Below are 22166 nucleotides of genomic sequence, written 5' to 3' on the forward strand. Positions count from 1 at the left end.
ATCGATCAATTTCATAGTCAGTATTGGATTTTCGAAAGTAGCCTAAAACAAGGAATCTATTAGAATGTTTACGTAGGATGAAAATGTGCGTGCTAAAAGGTCGAATGCAATTGCTTCTGGTTATTTCGGGATGGTTGTCAGTGGTAAAACAAAAATACGACTATTATAGGCATGTTGATGTGATGGCTTTTATCTTATTTCCCGGTGCATATCAAGTTAATAACGTAAATTTTTTCAACAGTGGACCATTACGTTTTGCCCCAAATCGGAAATTTTGGAAAAATCGGAAAAATGATTAAGACTAATAATAATAAGTAAGATTTAAGCCGTTGGTAATTTTTGTAAAATTTAAATGTACATACATTTTTGTTAGTTTAGCTTCATTATTCACTGCGATAGTAAGTTTTCAACAGATTCCAGTGTGATGAAAGGGCTACTATAGACATAAATAATAAAATTGCTATTAAATAAAATTTAATATTGAGCAATAAAAAAATGTATGCTAGAATCAAATCGAAAAAACTGCAGGTCTGTAGTATTTTTTACCAAATTTTCAATTTGTTGATTCTGAATACGGTCCTGTTGAGTGGACGAAACGGGCGACCGCCGGGTTGGCAGCGGATGCGAGCGAGTGCGACGGAGAGTTTAAAGTGCGATGCATAGAGGTGAAGGCGGCCGAACGACCGAACCGAACAGCATTTCCCCTTCAATGTTAAAGCTGATGTACCGAGAACATAGCGAACGGCCGTGCTCCCGGTTCTGTGCTGCTGCTGCTGGTGCTACGACCGCCCCGCACCGCACTTATTAAAATTTAATATAAATTTCCATCGCACTGGCTTACTAAATTTGTTTTCGTCTACGTGGTCCCGTAATCGACCTTTTCTTGGACTTGTACACGCAGAACTGATATCCGTTCAAAAGAAAAATCAACCACCTTTTACTATTACTCGAAAAAATAAAAATAAAACAAAAATAAAGAGAACACGCAACCCCTAGCTTAAAGTCCAAAAGTTATTTTAAGTATTCTCTTTTTTTCTTTTAAATGGAACAATGCCTGCATAATTTAAAACGACGGTCTTTCGTAATTTTCCGATTACTCATACGGTTTGGACTGTTAGGAAGTTGTATTTATGGTAGGAATAGGTTAAATATGTTTTGTTGCTAAACAACGAGTTGTTGTTATGGTTAAAAATTAACATACAACTTGGCTTTAAATAAATCTTTGTATTTTCTTTTTTTCTTGCGTTCACATAACAAGTGTTAAATTTTAGTAAGGAATACTTAAGACCTTGTAGAGAGTTAAAAAAAATAAAAGGAGGTCATTTTATTTTTTATATCACTTACTATCATTAACACCTTTTATTTACTATTTACTTCATATTTTTAATGCATTTTAAAATACTTAAATAAATAAAAATATGATTCAAAATTAAAATCAACACAAATATCAACCAAGTTTCGCAATCATTTTTAAGTACCTGTGTAATTTATACCATTAAAAAAAATAATTCACTTTTAATACCAGTTTAAAACTCAATCCCATGTAATTTGTGCTATCTAGTGAGAAAGCGTTACTTTTGAATTGTTAGATTGTTAGCTTCCTGTTCATGTATAATGATTTTGTTTCATAGATGGCGTTAAAATTGCAATTCCAAAATCAGATTTAAATAAAAATTTTGGTTAGATGATGTTAAATAAATAACCTAATTCATAAGATTGTATTTATTTCGAAATAGGAAATAATCAAATAACACATTGTGGCAACAAATAGAACAATATTTGGCAATAATACTTATTTAAGAAGAAAACTCACAGAATCAAATCAATAATAATAAAATAAAAAATAAAATATATGCCATCGCGATAATTTAAAAATTAAATGATTATAATACGACTTATATTTATCACATCAGGAGAAATAATTAGCTTCTATTTGTACACTAAAAAAAGCGGCCTTTTTAGTCAACAACAACCACTTCCATAAATTACAACTACCCTAACAAAAAAAATGAAAATCGTCATCATATAACACACGACATCAATGATATTTCAACATTATTGAGCATTCGTTCCTTGTTCCGTTTACAATATCATCGCAGTTAAGTTTTATTAGTGGCAAAATTGAAAAAAATTCATTGTACTATTTAATTATACGCCTTAGCACCTAAAGTCATTTTTTTTTAGATCTGTTATTAAAAGTTTGAAAGGAAACAAAAACGTTTAGCATTAAACTAGAAAATTATTGATCTTTCAGCGATTGGACGGACCAACCCAAAACCCGCCTGTCAAAACCGCACGTAAATAAATTCGCGGAGTATAGATTATCATCAGCCCAAGCGACACAAGCTACCATCCTGTTGTGCCCTTGTCGACTAGATCTCGGTAAACGTGCTAATCTTTGACCGGTTAAATCAAATAATCTAACGTGTCTATTATCGTGCGGAATCGCTATGATACCGTGAGATGAAACTGAAAGTCGATTTACGGGGGAATCCGCCCTTATTGTTGCTACTGGTGATCGCATATTACGTAAATCCCAAACTTTTACGGTACGATCATCAGAACTTGACACTACTTTATCTTCTCGTGTAAAAACAGCAGATGTTACACTCCTTTAAAATAATAAAATGAGTTAATTTTATTTTTTAAATAGATATTGTATGTTTAATAAAATAAAAATTCTAAAGCAATTTTATATAGAATTTTTACTTTATTGAACATTTCCGTTTACTCAAACTTACTCGGTATGTCCTTGAAAGACAGATACTGAATGTACAGTTTCCCTAAAATCCCATAATCGAAACGTAGTGTCCCGCGACGACGTCACAGCTAATTTTTGCGACGGATGGGTGGCGGTATGAGTCAGTTCAAGATCATGTCCGGTTAGAGTGTTTAACGTCGCCCCAGTATCAACATCGTGCAAAATTCCTAGCCGATCCCAACCAGCTGTTATAATTTGTTCCGCCCCAACCAACCAATCGGCTGCCGAAATTGCTCCTGTATGACCAGATAACTCACAAACTGGAGTCCGTAAAGTCGCCGCCCTTGAATCAGTTCGATCATCACATTCTTCACCGTCTAATTCTTCTTCTGATGAATGTCCTTTCTAAATATAATAAGAAAAAAAATTATTCATTTATTTCTATTTTTAAAATTTTAATACAATTTTTAAGGGCGAAAATGAATGGTATTGTAACCATGAGCTAAATTATTACATTCACCTTGAGCTGTTTACACATTTATTATTTAATCTAATGAAAATTGGAATAAATGATGTTTTGAAAATAAGAGGCAATCAATACATAAATGGTTTAATAAGTAAAAATTACGTTATTTTCCATGAAATGTAAAATTAAATGAAATTATAGTAAAACCTTGATATGACGGATTAATTGGAGACTGAAGTGTCCGTTATAGCCAAAAGTCCGTTTTAATTTACATTTTAGTCTGTTTGAATGACTAATTTAGCTAATTTAACTAGAATTAATGCTAGCACCAGAACTAACACTAGGCCTAGAACTAGAAACATTCGGGTTTAGCCGCCTTAAAGGACGTACGGCTAAACCCGAATGTTTCTAGATCTAGTGTTATAGGTCCTATACACCTGGAAACAAATTACGCAATAATCAAAATGTTGCAGAAATTCAAAATTGTTGGAAATTGTATTGTGTATGGGGTTTGTGCGACACATTGTGCAATAACGACAGTTTCTTTTCATATGTGTTTAGTAAAAGGTGGTGTTATTGCTTCTCTCGATTAAAGTCCCTAGATTTACAAAGTACCGCGGTTCATGAAGCCTGTTTTCGAACCAAAATGGCGGTTTGACAGCTTGTCACTGCATCTCACCACTTATTTACAAAAATATTGCCGTCTTGTTGCCTTTGGAGTTGTAAAAATGGTAGTAAGAAGGACTTTCGACTCTTCAGAGTACCACGAGAAAAAAAGAAAGGAAATTTGGCGTAAAGTTTTGGTTTGTAATTTTAAATTTCCCGCTTGACTTTCGAGCCAAAATGGCGTCAAACCGCGGTACTTTGTAAATCTAGGGACTTTACTCTCGATATTGTGTCTTGTTTTTGTACTGGGAATTTCATATAACTCGCAATATATGACTAGAGTAACCATAGTTACGAAACTACTGTGCACTTGCACTTTCCCACATAAATTGCACCATAGCTTAATAGAACAGGCATTGGGTAGTTTTGCAAAGGAAAAGTTTTGCTTGGTAAAAGGTGACGTCTTTATGACAACCCTGAGTTTCCAATAATTCACCAGAAGTAGTGGGATCCATGGGATCTTTTCTATAACCACTCTTATCTATACTCTCTGCTTCCTTTCTCTTTTTCTAACACTATCTTCCGACGCAACAGCAATTATTATAACTAAACAGGCTGCTTCGTCGGACGGCATGTTTCCATTCGTAATAATAATACTTGCCTTGTTTCCACAATAACCTGTTCTGCAACGTTAGTTTGCGGAATTTGTTTGCAGGTGTATGAGGCCTATAACAGGTTGTTGCAAACAAGATTACACTATACGCAATTTTATACAAACTTCACACAAGCCCCATACACAATGCATTGGTTGCGCAACTAATTTCAAACAATTTTGAATTTCTGCAACCAGTTGCGCAAGGCATCAACTCCGGTATTATTGATTTCAGGAAACATTTGTAGGGCATTACATGTTTAATAAAGCAGTCTAACTGATTTTTTTATTTAAGCAATAATAAATAATGTTCTGCAGCTTGTATTGCATTTTTATAGCATAAAATGTAACACGTAATGATATCACACTTTTATTGATTAGAAAAATTCATATTGATTATAATTTACAAAACCTCAATCAACGTTAATTAGAAACTAAACGAAACATACCTTTGCCTTAAGCTGTCATAACCAAACGTATCTCTCAATTGTTTCCATAGCATGCTACCTGAACAGTTTTCCATTTAAAAGAATAAACGGCTATAATTTATTTATTCATAAAAATATCTATGTCAAGTGGTATATCATTAGAATCGTTGAGAAAAGTTCATGACCAACTATAGTTTCCATTAGAAAAATTACAAGTTTGTATCATAACTCAAAAATTATTGCTTAAATAAAAATATCAGTTAGACTGCTTTATTAAACATGTAATACCCTACAAATTTTTCCTTTACACATTTTTCCTAAAATCAATAATAGCGGAGTCATAGGTATCTAACGATATAACAAAAAAACGGGTTTTTTGAGATATCTAGTTAGCCATGCATTTTATGCAAAAAACAAAAAGCTCATTAAATTGAGCTCATGAAACTGCAATTCTTTCCCTATTTAATCGTCTCTCTATCTCAGCTAGTTTTCAAGATCTCTATACTAAACATGGAAAAAAACTCATCCTGTATATTATTAAAAGATAATAAGTTAATTCAAAAATTAACTTATTTATTTTGTTGATAAAAATAAGCATAATTAGAAACTGTACTATAAGGCTCTGTACTCTACTCTTAAACCTGACATACTCTGAACACTAATCAATGTAGGAATATCATTGATTACTTTTAACACTTTTAACCTTCCTTTCCCAAACTGATGTTGCATACATCATACATGGTTCAATGAGACCTTTATAATTAACTGCCAAAGCTTTGCCATTCAATCCCCATGTAGTTTTAGCAGCAGCACCTATTTTATTGGAAATTTATCTACAACATTAGCTAATTTAGAAATATTTTTATGTTGTTTAGTTTGAACTAAAAGTGTTGTGTCATCCGCAAACGCTACGACTTCGCAACCGACTAGAAATTTAATATCAAATATTGTGGCAAACATTATGTTCCAATAATTTGGCCCCAATCTAGATCCTTGTGTGTACAGCCTCGTTCTATCTTATAATCAATATTTAAACTTGGCTCATCAATAATTGCCTCTCTTCCTGAAAATAAGATCCAACTACATTGAATATATTTTTTGGACAATTTTTTTGAACCAATTGATTTAAAATGATATCTAACATAATAGCGACACAATATAATATTTAATTATACTGATGTATTATACAGGTGTCCGGAAATTGCGTCTATATATTTAAAGAGATGATTCTACATCAAAAATCATGAAGAAAAATTTATATAAAGTCCGGTCCGAAAATGCTTCCTAAGAGCGCTAGAGCCCTTTAAAGATGGCATTCAAGAAGTATTTTTTTAGCGTAATCTTAAAATGGCAAGGTCTAGAACGCCAAAATTTGGTGTACCGGGATATTTTTACGTGACAAATATGATAATTAAATTTTTTGAGTGCAATCTTTAAAGGGGTCTAACGCCCTTAATCTTTATAAGTTTTCATCATGATTTTTGATGTAGAATCACCTCTTTCAATATATAGACGCAATTTTCGGACAGCCTGTATAAATAATATTAATAGTATGACTTAGAAATATTTTATCCATTATATCCAAAGTCCGTTCTAACAAGGTCATTTATATCAAAGTTTTACTGCACTTGAATTAATTTTTAAGTTTAATTTAATGACTTTAATCCTTACAGGTACATCCCAATTAACAACAGCTTGCCAAATATGAGCTGAACAATCACCGCTGGCTGTTAGAACCAAATCTTTCAAAGGATGAAATCTAATGGAATTAACAGAACCATTGTGTCCATGATATTGTAGTAAACATCTGCTGCTATCTATACTCCAAATAAATGCGCTATGATCTGAAATAAAAAGAAAAACAGATGTCCAATTTCTAATAATATAAAAAAAATTATAAAACTTTTTTTTTTCAAAAATCAATACCACGCAACTTTCTCTAAAAATATCTTATTCCCAATCGACCTTGCGTCACAATAATTTCTATTTTTAAGCGATCTCTACAATTCCAGGTACGTTTATACAATTAATTCTGGCGCAAATACGAACCCGATTATTTCAAGTTTTTTAATGTATTTAAATCCTTTGAACATGATTAAAAATAGACGAGATTGGTTTACATTGAAAGTGTTATTTGCACAGCCATATGATGTATGCTAATAATATAATTTACACTTTCTAAGCTACAGTGAAAAAGCATCATTTTAGACCACGTCATTTATAGGTCAATTAGCATATTGCATGTTTAAAAAACTTCTTTAAATTTATTTCCAATAAAAGTGTGAGCTATAACAGATGGTAGTATTGAAATTAATTCTTATTGCTTTATGAATATTTAATGAAGATGCTAAAATGATTAATTGATTTTTGAGAGGTCAAGGTTATTTAATTGAATTGGAAAAATTTAATATTTACCAGCTGAAGCTGTTCCAATTAGAGGTTGTCCAGGTCGAGCAACGGAAACCTCCCAAACACCATCTTTATGCCCAATATATTCTTTAACCAAACCGCAACTAAATTGAGGAGCTTTAAAACTAGAAACAATTTTGCTTGTTTGTGCTTTTAATTTATGAGCAGTTTTAAGTTTTTGCGACGATGTTGAACTCACTAAAACATAAACGCCAAAACTCATTTTATGCTTTAATAAGATTAAATAAAAAAAAATTTAAACAAAACTACACATACACTTTTTGGTAATAGCTTTAGATAAATTATTATCAATATCTATCCCTTCATATCCCTGTTTGTCATTCGTTTCAAGTTTCTCATTTAACAAATCCACTTTTTCTCGTACTAAAAAAAAATCCAAGTTCATGTGAACCGTTTCTATTTATAAACAAACTTACGATTTTGATTCTCTTGATAAATTAAATCAAATTCTTTCTCAATTTGTTTAAATAATGTATGCAACTTTGTCCTATAGTTCGGTTGATCACTGTCCAATTCATTTTTATAAGTAATATAAATGTCGCCTTCTATCGTACTTTGGGGCCGATTCATCGAATTTCTTTTACCCTTCAGCGGCTTATTCGCCGAGTTTACCTGACTGACTGACATCGTTATCATGTGAGGTACGGTTTTTAAATTGACAATTGGAATAATTAATTATTCATTGGAAACGATTTCACGATCCATCGATTCGCGTCCTTACAATCGGAGTTGTAAACTTAATTACGATAAATACAGACTTGACCTTCACTAATTTGAGTACGCTTTTTATACTACTTTTTTTTTCACTATCGGCGTACACAATTTAAACGGATTAAAAATGTATTTGTTATCCGAACTGTGAACGTCGTTGACATTTCTTTTTAGTTGTCAATTTTAGGCGCATGTCAAATAAGTTCTTTTATTTGCTAATAGATGGAGTTATAAATTTTTCGTTTAAAATGTATGTGTTTCTTTTTTAATAATTTTTATTTAATTCCAAATATAGCTATATTATATATAGCTAATAATTATATAATTATAAAATAAGAAATTTTCTTTATTATGAATTATGTTGCTTAATTCTTTATTAAATTAATAGATGGAGCTACAAGAAAACACTTTTATGATGCTGATTCAAACAAGTATTTTTTATTAAGCAAAAAAAAATTAAAAGCAAATCCAAACCAAAAACAATTAATACCCAAGCATTTTTAATTAATAATTAGTTTTTTCGTTATTTCGAGTCATTCTTGATTAAAGAATTAATTTCATTGATCACCTCAGAGTTATGTAAAATAGAGACATGGTCTGCATCAATAATCTTAACTTGAACTTGATTTTCAAAATATTTTGATAATCCATAATCGGGCTCAACCTCTTTATTAATAGGTCTAAATAATTTTGCCTTAGATTTTAATTTATTTTTGGTTGGGACATAATTTTTGATTCCTTGTAATCGTTTATGGATTGCATAATAAGATTCCTTGATATATTCTCTTGAAAAATGTTCGTGATTTGAAACTGTATCTAACACAGTTTTGAGTTGAGCGTCAAAAGATGAACATTTTAAGATTTTATTCTAAAAAAGAATAAAGAATAAGTGTATAAAAAATTATGAATTGATTACCTTGATGTTAATTGAAACATCACTTGGTGCATTTGACGATATGAGTTCTAATAACAAAGTAGTTTTTAGATAATCTTCATTCTCAATGATGAATATTCTGTGGAACATTTTTTTAAAATATGTTGGCGCACCATCAATAAAAATTAAATTGCAAATGATTTCGTGTTGTTCTAATAAATCAGCAAGTTCTAAACCAACCATACAACCATAAGAATAAGAAATAAGGGTAATTTTCTTTTTGTTTTTAGGAAAATTCTGAAATAAAGAATTAAAATAATATGCTATATTAAATTTAACCTAAATTATTACTTCAAAAATATCTTCAGCTAACATTTGGATGTTATCATTTCTAGCTGTAAATAAATATTGATATCCGATTGTTTTACATTTTAACATGGAAGTTAAAGGCTTTAAAACACTGCACATTCCCTCAATTCCCGGTAATAAATATATTTCTGGAGCATCTTCTTTATCCTCAATCAATGAAGGTAATGTAATAAAAGGCAAGTTGCGTAAATGAGGATGTTTCATGTTTCGTAACACAATACTCAACCAATCTGTTGATTCTGTTTTAGGTTTTGGTTTGATATCTTCGATAATTTCTCTTTTCTCTGAAAGCTCTTTCAATCTATAAATAACTTCAAATAAATAAAATTATTTATAAATAATAACTGGAATTACTTTGTGAAAGTCATCGTTTTAATTTCTTGAGGTGTTAAACTAATATCAAAATCTCTTTCGATAATTTGTTTAATTTCAACGCCTGTTATTGAATCCATACCAAGTTCTGGGAGGGTTGATTGTAAATTGATCGTTTTTATATCTTTTATACCTAAATAAATAAAAAGTTATATAATAATTAACTTATTTACGGAAATACAGCATCTAGATGTAATGTAATGTATTGTATATAGAGATGAAAGAGGAGAATATTCTCAAAAATATTCTCCATTGCATAGCGTATACGCAAAATTTGTTAATTGGAGACATTTCAAAAATGAAAGAAATTATACCAAAGCAGCCATTTCCTTACAATAGTATAAAAAGTTTTCTTGATACAAAATATGCAGTATATACTCAGTAAACGAGTTGGAAAGTTAATACTGGATAAGAATATTGTTTGGGTAGAAGTTTCAAACTTTTATCACCTAATAAACCCTATTGTTAAATACATAACCCAACTAGAAGGAGTGTTTATAGACAATATGGCTACTACTGTAACAAGCCCAGATGAGTCTGCAGAGGTAATGGCAGAATTATTTGGAGAAGCATATGTTTTAAAATCCGCTAAACACTAATTAACTAAAAAAATTGTATAAAAGGACATAGTTTTACCCAAAATATTACAAATAACTTCTTGAACGTTAGCACCAGCATGTTTTTCAGCAACTACCATACTGGAAATAATCGTGGCATCGTGACAGAGAAAATTTTCCAAACGTTCAATACAGTTTGAAATTCCTTGTTGTAAAGTGCCACCAATTACGACTTCTCGATTCATTTCGTTCATATTAGCAACTAAACCGACCTTTAACAGAAAAAAAATGTTAAAAATTATTGATTAAATAATAATTTTTATATATTACATCTCCAATTGCCCCCCATTGTATTGTTAAAGCTGGCAAACCATCTTTATGCCTCTGTTCACAAATTCTTTCCATTACCGAATTTGACATTCCATAATTTGTTTGTTCTGAGTTACCTCTTCCACAAGATACGGAAGAAAAAACAACAAAATATCTATAAAAGAAAATTGTGAGTAATAAACTGATGGATAAAATAAAAGAATACCTTAAATTAGGGCAAAATTTTCGTGATATCTGATCTAAATTTTTAGTAGCAAGAGCTTTAGGTTTAAAAGATTCTTCAAAATCGATTGATGTGAGATCGTTGAATAAACCATCTTTTAAAACAACAGCAAGATTAAAAATGCCATCAACGGGTCCTAACTTTTGCGCTTCATCAATTAATTCAATACAACCCTTTTCATTTGTAACATCGGCGTTCGAAATAACGATATTATCAAGATATTTTTTCCAAAATCGTATTCTTAAGTCTTGATACCCCGTGGTGATTCCTTTTCTTGAAACCAACACCAAATGTTTACAACCCTTAACCACTAACCAATCCGCTAATTCCAAACCGAATCCACCCAAACCACCTATGATAATATACGAACTATTTTGATCGCAATAAAACTTTGATGTACATTGAAATAAATCCTTTTTGGGAATGATGTTTGATTCTCTTTCTTCGTTTCGAAGATTAATTAGTACTTTTCCCGTGTGTTTTCCGGTGGACATAAAACGATAAGCATCTTCGATTTGATCTTGAGTAAAAATTGTTCGAGTTAATGGTTGTATCGAACCATTTTTTAAACCTTCATGCATCATATTTTGTACATTCCTTTTTTCTTTATCATCGCCAACGATAACAACATCCAACATTATTCCGTGTACATGAATCTTTTTCTTTAAAACTAATAGGTCTATTTCGTTGTTCATCATCAAATCAAGTTTTCCTATTTCAAGCATATGTCCATTTCTTGCCAAACAACGCAAAGAAGCATAAAGGCGTTCACCCGGTAACGAATTTAAAACAATATCAACCCCACGTCCTTTCGTTTGGGAAAAAATTAAAGTTTCGAATGATGTATCTCGGGAGTTTCCGATATTATTTGGATTTAAACTTGGGAATTGTTTTAGTAGGAAATCTCGTTTCTCTTGAGAACCAACAGTTGTGAATATTGTGCATTTGTAAAATAAGGCTAAGTTTATTGCTGCTTGACCAACACCACCAGCACCAGAATGAATTAGTATTGTTTTTTCTTTATTTAATCCACCAGCCTTAAAAAAGTAAAAAGTTTCGGGTTAAACCCAAATGTTTCTAGTTCTATGTTTAGTGTTAATTCTAGTTTTAGTTGTTATTCCGTGCTAGATCGTTGTATATTTTTTATTCAACTAAAACTAGAACTAACACTACACCTACAACTAGAAACATTCAGGTTTAGCCATCTTGAGAGATGTGTGGCTAAACCAAAATGCTTCTAGGTCTAGTGTTAGTTTTGTACTAGCACTGTCAGTAGAACTAACACTATACCTAGACCTATAATCATTCGGGTTTAGCCACCTTAAGAGACGTTCAGCTAAACTCGAATGTTTCCAGTTCTAGGTCTAGTGTTAGCTCTAGTCTTATACTAGCACTGTCATTAGAACTAACACTATACATAGAACTAGAAACATGCGGGTTTAGCCGTCTTTAGAGACGTTCGGCTAAACCCGAATATTTCTAGTTCTAATGTTAGTTTTAGTGACAGTGCTAGTTATTAATGAGCGCCAGGTTGTTATATATTTGTCATCGAACTAAAACTAGAACTAACACTAGACCTAGAATTAGAAACATTCAGGTTTAGCCATCTTAAGAAACGCACAGCTAAACTCGAATGGCTATAACAGACACTCCCTTCCCCATATTAATCCGTTATATCGAGGTTTTACTATAATTTAAAGCTTACTCTTTTGAAAGCAACAAGAATCGTTGAATAAACAACAGGAACTGTCGCAGCATCTTCCATCGACCAATTATCAGGGATATCATATATTAAGTACTTATCAGCTGGAATTAAAGTTGAAAGAGCACCCCTTTGGCACATTCCAAATACTCTTCGACCACTAAAAATTTTTAATGCAACAACAGAAATTAAAATTAACATCAAAAATACTTTGAATCACGTCCCGAATATTCTAATCCTTCATATCCTTGTCTAAAAACTCTCGTTGTTGCAATCATATCGGAAGGAATTCGTCCTGATGCCGATAAAACATCTTTAAAATTCAACGATGAGTAATAAGCCTAATAACATAATAAAAAAATAAACAAAAACGCATTTTATGAACAAAAAATTACGTGAACTAGAATCTCGTCTTTTTCAACAATCGAATCATATTTTAATGGACCCTCAACCCATGTTAAAGTGGATAAATCACCGGGATTTTTAACAACGACAAATGTTTGTTCTGAAAAACATTTAGTAGTTTCGTTAATAATTAGATGACGATATGTTCCCCAAATTGAATCTTTAAGCACATTAATATGCATTCCTTTTTGTAATTGATCTTGAAAGAATTTTTCTTTAATATTAAAATTGATATCGTCCATTATAAAAACGCATTTTACATTCGTTTTTCCGGGTTCTCTTCGTAAGCAATTAATAAATCCTAAAATTCCGTTCAAATCCCTTCCTTTTGATACAATAACCGCATTAGGATTAATTTGTAATTCTTCTTTTAATTTTGGAATCCAAGTAAAATCCTGGAAATTATTTGCGAGTTCGAAATAATTTTCGACATTTTGTTTCGGCGTTTTTTTCAATAAAATCAACATTTCATTTGTGTTTAAAATGGCGTGTTTGGTGAAAATTGTTAAAGCGGGAACATCAAATAATTTCTCAATGTTTTTTTCTTCGCGGGTTAAAATAAATCCGTTGGGTTCTAAAACGTTTATAATTTCACTAAAATTATTTCCATCGCTTAAAAGGTTATTGGCAATCACTAAATGTAACCCGGATTCATATTTAACGGGTTTATCGCTTAAAGTAACTCCCGTTAAATCGATTGGTTTATCAGAAAATAATTTTATATCGGCTTGAATTAATGGTTGATCTTCAACGGCTTGTTGTAATATTAAACTGAGTGGTTCTCGATTTTTATTATTACTTTCAAACATTTCAAACGATTTTAATTCTTTTTGAGGGTTATTTTCTAAGATAATTTGAACGTTAATCCTTATCGATTCTTCTAATGTTAACAATGTTTTGTTTGGAATAAATTTGTACATTTCTATAACCGGTTCTGATAATGGCTTTCTTTTAGAAATTTGTTTAAATTCTATTTGACGAATTTGGATTCCTTCAGATCTTATTATTCTCGAATTATTATTAACTTTTACGTCAACGCAATTATTTTTTATACTTGCAAAATGAGCTTTTGAATAAATTATTATTTGCTGAATAAAAGTTGGTACAAATAGATTTCTTGTATCTTTTTGTAAAATTTGTATTTGCAACATACTATCGATGAAAGTTATCCAATTGTCATCCCATTTTAATTTCATAGAGTTTGCTAGGTTGTTTGATTCGAGGATTCCACGAAATTGACCTCTAACAAAAATTAAAAAGATTATAAAAATAAAGAAAGAGTTTGGAAATAATATTTGGATTCTTACAGGTTAGATTTTATATCGAAAAATATTAAGGAAAATTTATAAAATTGCATTCTTAGAGACTTACAGGTCTTTAAAGTAACCTATTATGAAAAGATTTTGCAAACAGTTCTGCTAACGTGGTCAAGTGAGTTACACACTTTTCAGAAAATATTTTGTTAGAATATTGCTGAACTTTAATATTGCAGCATCTTATTCTACACAATATATCAGGCAAATCTATTCATATGTGAGTATTAAGCATATTAATAACTCCACTTCGTGTAAAGCCCATTTCATCAAAAAAGAAAATCATTTTTCTTCATCGCCAGGATTTTCTACAACAGCTTCTAGGATTCATTCTTAATTTATTACATTTATTGTTGTTCTTTTTCTTCATTCAAAAGGTAAAGAGCTGTATTTCTACTATTAATTAGTAGATGTTGTAATACATTTTTAGCAGTAAATTTTTCTTCTCTAAAGGTTGTTTTAGAACAAAGTTTGAAGAAGCATACTTAGAACAGAAACCAATTAAAGTCGGTGTAAGACACAAGAAAGTGTATTAGATCTAGTTCTGTACCTCTTATAAAGACGATTAATGATTTTACCAAGAATCTATGAATGAACGAAATTACTTCATTAAATCTTAAGAAAAATATGATAAATATGCAAAATGATGTTCTCCACCAAATTGCAGTGATAGTCAAAATTAATGAAAATCAACTTCAATACCATGAAGTAGTGTTGAAGTACTAGAAAAAATAAATGAAAATGACTGAGTTGTAATAGAAATAAAACTTTAACTTATATTTTTTGACTTAAAATCTAGTCTGCAAGTATTGCAACGTTATTTCCAAACACTTGTGTAAAAGTGAAAATAGAATTACTTGTAATTATATCCTCTTAATTTAAATTCTTTATAAATATCTTTTGTTTGAAGACGTTTTAATTTACTTTCTCCAGTTAATTCGAAATTAATGAATTCGTCTAATGGTGGTTCGTCTAATTCAAAAACTCTTCCAGAAACAATTACACCATCTTTATCAGTTATATTAAAAATCCCATTGGGTTCAATAAAAACGTCGAAAGATAAATTTTGTTTTACAGGCACAGTTGTGGCCCGTATAAACTTTATATTTTCCATGCATAAATTTATTTGATTGAGTTTAGTCCATCTTATTTTGGTTACTGCGTTCATTACTAAATATAAATAACCCGCGGCTGGAAATAAATTTTTTCCTACCACAAACAAAAAAATTAAATATTATATCAAAATATTTGATTATAAATACCATTAACAACGTGTCCTGTTATAAAAGACCAATCGTTGTATTTCGTATTAATAACATAACGTTCAAAGCCTCGACTAACATTAAGTCCATCAACAACAAATTGATCTTTTTTGTGTTCCCATTCGATTAACGGAGAAATCATTGGAGTTTGTTTACTGACGGGATATTTTATTTTTGGATATAACTGATCAAGTTTTAAATTGAAACCATTTTGATACAAACTAAAATAAAAAAAAATAAATTGATGTTTAATTTTTTTTAATAAATTACCGCCCCAAAGACGTCAATAAACCACACACGACATCCACTTCATTTCCAAATATATCAATAACGTTCAAATTAGTTGTTTTTAAATCGAGTGATTTACCACAATTTAAAATTATTGTATTTGCAGAAAATAGTGAAGAAATTTCGTTCTCTTTCAGATAAAGTAAAGAGTTTAATAAAGTCGATGTTAATTCTTGATTGGTTTCGTAAGAATGCTTCCATTTTTGTGAATTAATGATTTTTGAAGGAATCAAATTAGTTAACTCTTGAGAGATTGCAAAATCTAAAACGACAAAGAATAATTTATTAATAACAACAAAAAGGGGTAAATTATTACGTGATTTTTGTTGATCATCTTCTTCGTTTTTGTATCCTTCACAAATTTTAAGAATAATTCGAATAATCTGTTTTAAAGACATTAAATTTTGCATGTAACAACAAACCAATTCACCAATAAAGTTTCCTGAATAAAAATGCGGTTCTATTCCCAATTGTTTCATTATTTCAACAATACCAACATGAATTGCAAAGTTTAGAATTAAATTATGAGTAATGTATGTCGGTTTATAATTTGTTAGTAATTCAAATATATTGTATGATTTTAAGCCATTTAAAACCCCAAATATTCTTCCAAAAATAAATAGAAGAAATAAATTGATGCAAAAATTAAATAAATTTAAAACTTACCTATTTATGGATATTTTAAATGCGCTAAATTTTATTAACGATTTTATGATGTCAGATAGGTTATTGTTGAAAGGATTGAAGAAAAATGCAAGCTTTTTCTGTTTAAAATAGCCACAAATCGATCTTATTTTTTCTTCGTTTTGTGTAATAATTGTGAATCCTCTAAATCGTTCGTTTGGTAATGATTTGCTAATCAAAAAAAAAAAAAAGTTTAAACTTTTTTTTCGCTTAATCTTGATCAAAAATAACCAAAGAAAAGTTGAGTTAGGTCAGTTTTCTTTTGAAACCCTAATTATACCGTGAAGAAACCCCAATTATAGCTTGAAGGAATGTTATCTTAACCATTCCCAAAAGAATTTGTAATTCATTTTCAAAATAAATGCGTAATCAATTCTAACTTTTTTAATAATAAAATAATTAATTGTTTGGTACCTGAATATTTCGTGAAATAATCCAATATATTCATAATCAGCAGATTCCTTTTTAATATCATCCATAATTGTTAACACACCGTTTAGAGTTCTAGCGCTAACACAAACCAATCTAGGTAAATTATCTTTAAATTTACTTTTATCTTTATTTTTATTAAATTGCTGAACTAATACATGACCGTTTGCTCCACCAAATCCAAAATTATTAATTGCTTAAAAGATTTGTTTGAATTAATAAGTAAATACCAAAACAAAAATTTTACCAATTAGTCCATTATTATTTTCCCATTTCGTTTTTTCCGTAACGACTTTAATTCGTCCATCACGAAAAGCTTCGACATCCAATCGCGGTGTTTTAAAATTTATGTTCGGCGGAATAAAATTATTTTCAAAAGTATAAATTACTTTTGTTAAGGAACAAAGAAAAGAGGCGGGTTCGGTGTGCCCAATATTCGATTTGGTCGAACCAATTAACAATGTGTCTTTACGATTTTTACAAAAAACTTCATTTATGGCGATTACTTCCTCTGGATCACCAACTTTTGTACCTAAAAATTTATTTAAAAAAAAAATAATCATGTTATATTTAAAGCAAACCTGTTCCGTGTGCTTCAACATATGAAATAGTCGATGGTAAAACGCCACATTCTTCATAAAATTCGTTTAATAAAGCAATTTGAACATCGCTAGCGGGATAAGTAATTCCATTCGGTTTATAACCGTCACTATTCACTTTCGAATGAATTGTTCTAGCATAAATCCTTCTCGCATTTTTTTCTTTTTGTAAGAAAATCGCTACCGCGGATTCAGATCGAACGTAACCATTTGCGTCTTGATCAAACGCTCGACAAATCCCTTCAGGACTTAACATTCCAAGTCTATTAAATTATAACAAAGCGTTTCAACAAAAAAATTAATTTAATTTTAAATTATTTACCTTGCAAATTGTAACGAAAAATAAGGCGATATACAAATATTCACCCCAGTTACAATGGCTTGATCACACATACCCTTTCTAATATTTTCATACGCTATGTTAAAGGCGTGAATTGAACTACTACAAGCTGTGTCAACGATGAATGACTTTCCAGTTAATTTGAGAAAATAGCTTAATATTTGTGCTTCCATTGAACGTGCGCAACTTAAATTTTTAATCAAAATTTAATTAAAACGATAAATATATTATAAAAAAATCTTACCTCATTACCCCACCAGAATTTAGCACCGGATGTTCGTAATACATTTTCTTTTCTGTTTCTGAGGAACAAACGCCAACAATAATATCCGTTTTTGTCCCTTCTAATTCCGTTGGATTAAATCCGGCATCAATGATGGCTTCTATTGCTCTTTCAAGAGTCACTCTTAACATTGGATCTGCATAATAAGCATGGCGTTGTGGAAATCCTAATAAAAACGTAATGGTGAGTTTAAGAATTTAACATTGAAATTTGTACCAAAATATCCCGCATCTAATTTGTTAATAAAATTTATTTTTCCTGTTCTTTGTGGAATTTCATCGTGAGTTTTTCTCCATCTTCTTGTATCATCAGAAACCAAATCGATTTTATTATAAAGGGATTCCGCGAATATTCGTGTGTTATCTGCATCTGGATATCTTCCTGATAAACCTATGGAAAAACCAAATATGGTCTTCTTGTTAAAATCTTATTATTATAAATACCTGAAATTACAACAGCTTCTCCAGGTTTTGGATGAGCAAGTTTATATCCAAAAGTCTCCCCCATATTGTTGGGTTAAAATCTTTAACCCGACTACTTGAATTTTTGGATGATTATCGTATTTATAGCGTATTTGTATAATTAATGCTGAATAACAAAATATTCAGTATTTATTTAAATTGGTTTATTGTTTCGTTAAATCAATTTTTACAGTCTGAATTTAATCATGAACTTGGTGGCATCAAATAAAAATATATTGTATTGTTTTGGGTTAATAGGAAATAATTTTTTTTAATTTACATAAAAAGCGTTTTAATCAACGTATAAATAAATTATAATACAAAATATAAAAAAAATTAAGCACCAACACCTTAAAATAAATAAATTTGTGTATAACAATAAAAATAGAACACTCTCATTTAGTAATAATACTTTGGTTGTGAAAATTAACAGCCTGCATAAAAAAGTATTAAAAAAATTAAGATTCACATTTTAAACGAATTAATTTTTAAGTACTTAATAAACGTAAGATACCCGTTTAAAAAATCATACAACAAAAGATTTTTCTTTTATTTACTTTCTGTTGGTTGATTTTGATGCACTTTTTCTTCAAGCTCTTTTCCTCTCGTTTCAATTGGTAAAATCAAACAAGCTACAGCAGCTAAAAGAGCTGCAATACCATAAATAGTTGTAGCAAAAGTTATAGATGATTTCAATAACACCTTTAAAACAAAATATTGATTTTTTTGCAATTACATTTAGTAATCGTCTACCTGAGCAACATATGGAGTAACCATTGCTCCAAAACGTGCCATTGCACTACAAGAACCAACTCCAACCGCCCTTAAAGATGTTGGATAAACTTCTGGGGTGTAAACATAAGCTGCTTGAAAAACACCAGCGATTATACCACGAGCAAAAAATAACATTATTGTTAAATAAACACGCCTAAAAATAGTATTTGTTTAAAAATTGTTTAGATTATTCCTTTATCACACTTTGATTTGGTATAAGAGTTGTATATGCTTGAAAATATTTCAATGTGTGTTAAAGGATTATTAATAAATTGAGTTTTTTTACTTGTAAGTGCAAATTAATAATAAAGAACAACAAATGGCGTAGAAAACAAATTGAACAGCCATGGTTTTTTTTCTCCCAAAACGTTCTATTATAAAAATCGTCGCAAATATTCCTTAAAAAGAACACATTATAGAAAAATGTTTTTGTTTATTTTGTAATAAAACCTGGAAATTCAGCTAAAGTCGTCCATAATAAATCCATATAATCAGTCGTTTGTAATTGTTTACAATCAGCTGCGCAAGTTTCTACAGCTTCTGGGGGAATAACTTTCCTTGAACAGCTTAATTCAGAAGTTTCAAACAACTCAGTAGTCATTAAAACCAAACCATAATAACAAAATGCACAAGCCATCCTTTAATTTAAAAAAAATTAATTGCAAATACTAAAATATCTTAATAATTACCATATAAACCATAACAATAAAGACGTCAATCTTAAAGAAGGTACTAAAAGATCTCGAAATCTTCCTCTATGTGGTGATATTGTTGTGGCATCATCAACAACCAAACGACCCAACAGCATTGGTTTTCCATTATCCTTAGCAATTTTTTCTAATGTTTCTAATGCTTTATCAGTTTGTCCACTTGCAACATGAAATCTTGCAGATTCTGGTAACCACTGCATAAATAAAGTATAAATTAAAGTTTAAATTCATAAACATAAATTATTTTTTATTTAAATTACTTACAGGTGTAATTAAAGCAAAAATTAACAATGGACCTGTTGATAAAGCTAATAACCATTGCCAACCTAGTGTAGGCATAACTATTAACGCTAAAAATACTTCAAAACAAGCACCTAATGCCCAAAAACACTAAAATATTTTCGTTTTACAATAAACAAATAAACAAAATCAGTTCAAAGCTAAAACAATACTTACATCTAATAAAACGACACATTTAGCACGTTGTTTTGTAGGTAAAAATTCTGCATAAAGTGTAACACTATGAAATTAGATAAACAATCAACAAAAAAATAAATAAACAAACAAATAAAACAAGGAAACAAAAATATGGAAATGAAAACAATAAAAAAACACTTACGATTGTGGTGTACAACCAATAGCAAACCCAACTAAACCTCTTAAAAGTAAAATCCACATAAAACTGGGTGCTAAAGCACTTAATAAGCCATAATAAAATAACAAAACAGCACATAAAGTTAAAGCCTAAAACAATTTGATGTTTCCCAAATACTTACATTCACTTACACAAATATATTTACATGTTTTCTTCCATATCTATCGCTGAGATTACCCCAAAATGTTGAAGAAAGCATCATTCCCAAGAAAACAACCGTTGTTGTTAAAGCTTGTTGATATCTAAGCAAAAAAGATAATTCTTTATTTATGTTTTAATTTTATTTGTAATTCTTATACCTAGATATGTGCCAATGGCAATGTAGAGCGGGTGATAAAATAGATAAAATCGTCATTTCCATACTATCCGCCATCCAACATAACCCAGTCCATAAAGAAAGTTTTACTTGAAACCAACCAAAACCTAAGGCATTTACAGCTTGTGTAACAGTATAAGTATCTAAAAATAGTTACGTTATAATAGAAAATTTAATTATTTATATTTGTTTAAAATAAAATACCATCAGGAACAACAGACATTGATGCCATTTCAATTTCTTGTGTTATAACAGTATCAGGGTCTGGAATTTCATTTCTTGCGTCTGTTGAAGACCCTTCGATATCTTGGTAACCTTTATTACGTTTTAGTACCATTTTTAAGTAATATTTTTATGATTAATATTTAAGTTAACGGTTTATTATGTTTTTGTAGGTATTTGACATACTTTCCATGACATAACCTATATTTAATGTAAACGTCAAATATGTCAATATTATAGATTTCTTTATATCATCTGTGATTTTGACTTTCTTGTATCACAGTATAGTAACAAATATAATAAAGTAACTTGTATATATACATGATATACATTTAAAGCAGGGGAGTGACACAACATAGGAATTAATTTATATGTATGTAGTTCCCTATCGTAACTATGGATGGCACTACTGATCGAAGCGGGCAACGTTGCCAGATCGTTGGATCATGCGTGCATCTCGCTTTTACAATGAAGTTGGCGGCAAAAGAACATAACCAAACATAACAGTTATTGACGGTTATTCTATGTTGACGGTGTGTTTTGTCAAAGTTTTAGTTAAAATAATTGTGGTATATTGTTATATTATAGTAGTTGTAAAAGTTAATTTGTAGTACGTGTAATTATGCCTGCAATCCCAGTAAGTATAAGATTATTTATTACTTTCATTGTGTTAATTAATTACCGGGGAAATCCCCGCAGATATATATAATGAAAATTAACATAGAAAGATCAGTAGATATTTAATTTATGTGATGTAATTATCATTTTTTGAAAGCTAATTCAAGTATTAATAATAATAATTGTTATACAGGTCGCTGATATGTATGAAACGGTCGGTTATATAAGTAAGATAACTAGCAAAAAATCTTAAGATACAAAAGTTTTAGTGTTTCTTAAAATCTATTACAATAAAGACAAATTAAGTATACAGGGTCAGTCAAAAAGTTATGACGAAACCAAGTTGTGTTTTCTTTAATGGAACACCTGTATATTATTCTATATTT

The 22166-nt window shown here is 30.1% G+C and overlaps 4 protein-coding genes across 4 annotated transcripts in view; 1 reads left to right on the forward strand and 3 right to left on the reverse strand.

Annotated features, from left to right (window-relative positions):
* Positions 1-1778: 1778 nt before the first annotated feature.
* Positions 1779-8126, reverse strand: LOC111423846 (WD repeat domain 37). Its single transcript, XM_023057228.2, has 6 exons — positions 7700-8126; positions 7539-7646; positions 7269-7460; positions 6525-6697; positions 2742-3106; positions 1779-2612 (listed from the first exon to the last, which is right to left on the reverse strand). Exons 1-6 carry the CDS (start codon positions 7917-7919, stop codon positions 2240-2242), a joined length of 1431 nt encoding a protein of 476 aa, XP_022912996.1. The 5' UTR covers positions 7920-8126; the 3' UTR covers positions 1779-2239.
* A 286-nt stretch (positions 8127-8412) lies between these two features.
* On the reverse strand, positions 8413-18573 carry LOC111423847 (fatty acid synthase-like). Its single transcript, XM_023057229.2, has 22 exons — positions 18468-18573; positions 18241-18414; positions 17986-18190; positions 17724-17927; positions 17384-17664; positions 17050-17334; positions 16788-16998; positions 16356-16544; positions 16006-16295; positions 15672-15951; positions 15402-15622; positions 14997-15348; positions 12817-14068; positions 12632-12762; positions 12425-12581; positions 10702-11756; positions 10497-10650; positions 10246-10438; positions 9592-9742; positions 9220-9538; positions 8911-9165; positions 8413-8862 (listed from the first exon to the last, which is right to left on the reverse strand). The coding sequence occupies exons 1-22, from the start codon at positions 18529-18531 to the stop codon at positions 8518-8520; spliced, it is 6768 nt and encodes a 2255-aa protein (XP_022912997.2). The 5' UTR covers positions 18532-18573; the 3' UTR covers positions 8413-8517.
* A 380-nt stretch (positions 18574-18953) lies between these two features.
* Positions 18954-21376, reverse strand: LOC111423912 (synaptic vesicle 2-related protein). The gene is made up of 11 exons (XM_023057297.2): positions 21145-21376; positions 20924-21083; positions 20770-20866; positions 20589-20713; positions 20426-20489; positions 20234-20359; positions 19949-20163; positions 19710-19897; positions 19546-19657; positions 19239-19413; positions 18954-19187 (listed from the first exon to the last, which is right to left on the reverse strand). The coding sequence occupies exons 1-11, from the start codon at positions 21275-21277 to the stop codon at positions 19035-19037; spliced, it is 1548 nt and encodes a 515-aa protein (XP_022913065.1). The 5' UTR covers positions 21278-21376; the 3' UTR covers positions 18954-19034.
* A 327-nt stretch (positions 21377-21703) lies between these two features.
* Positions 21704-22166, forward strand: part of LOC111423913 (N-acetylneuraminate lyase-like) — a 5141-nt gene continuing 4678 nt past the window's right edge. Inside the window, exon 1 of the mRNA XM_023057298.2 lies at positions 21704-21799. Within this exon, the coding sequence (XP_022913066.2) occupies positions 21785-21799 (15 nt within the window). The 5' untranslated portion in view covers positions 21704-21784. The remainder of the gene's footprint in view (positions 21800-22166) is intronic.

Source organism: Onthophagus taurus, chromosome 7 (genome assembly GCF_036711975.1).
Source record: "Onthophagus taurus isolate NC chromosome 7, IU_Otau_3.0, whole genome shotgun sequence".
Lineage (NCBI taxonomy): Eukaryota > Metazoa > Arthropoda > Insecta > Coleoptera > Scarabaeidae > Onthophagus > Onthophagus taurus.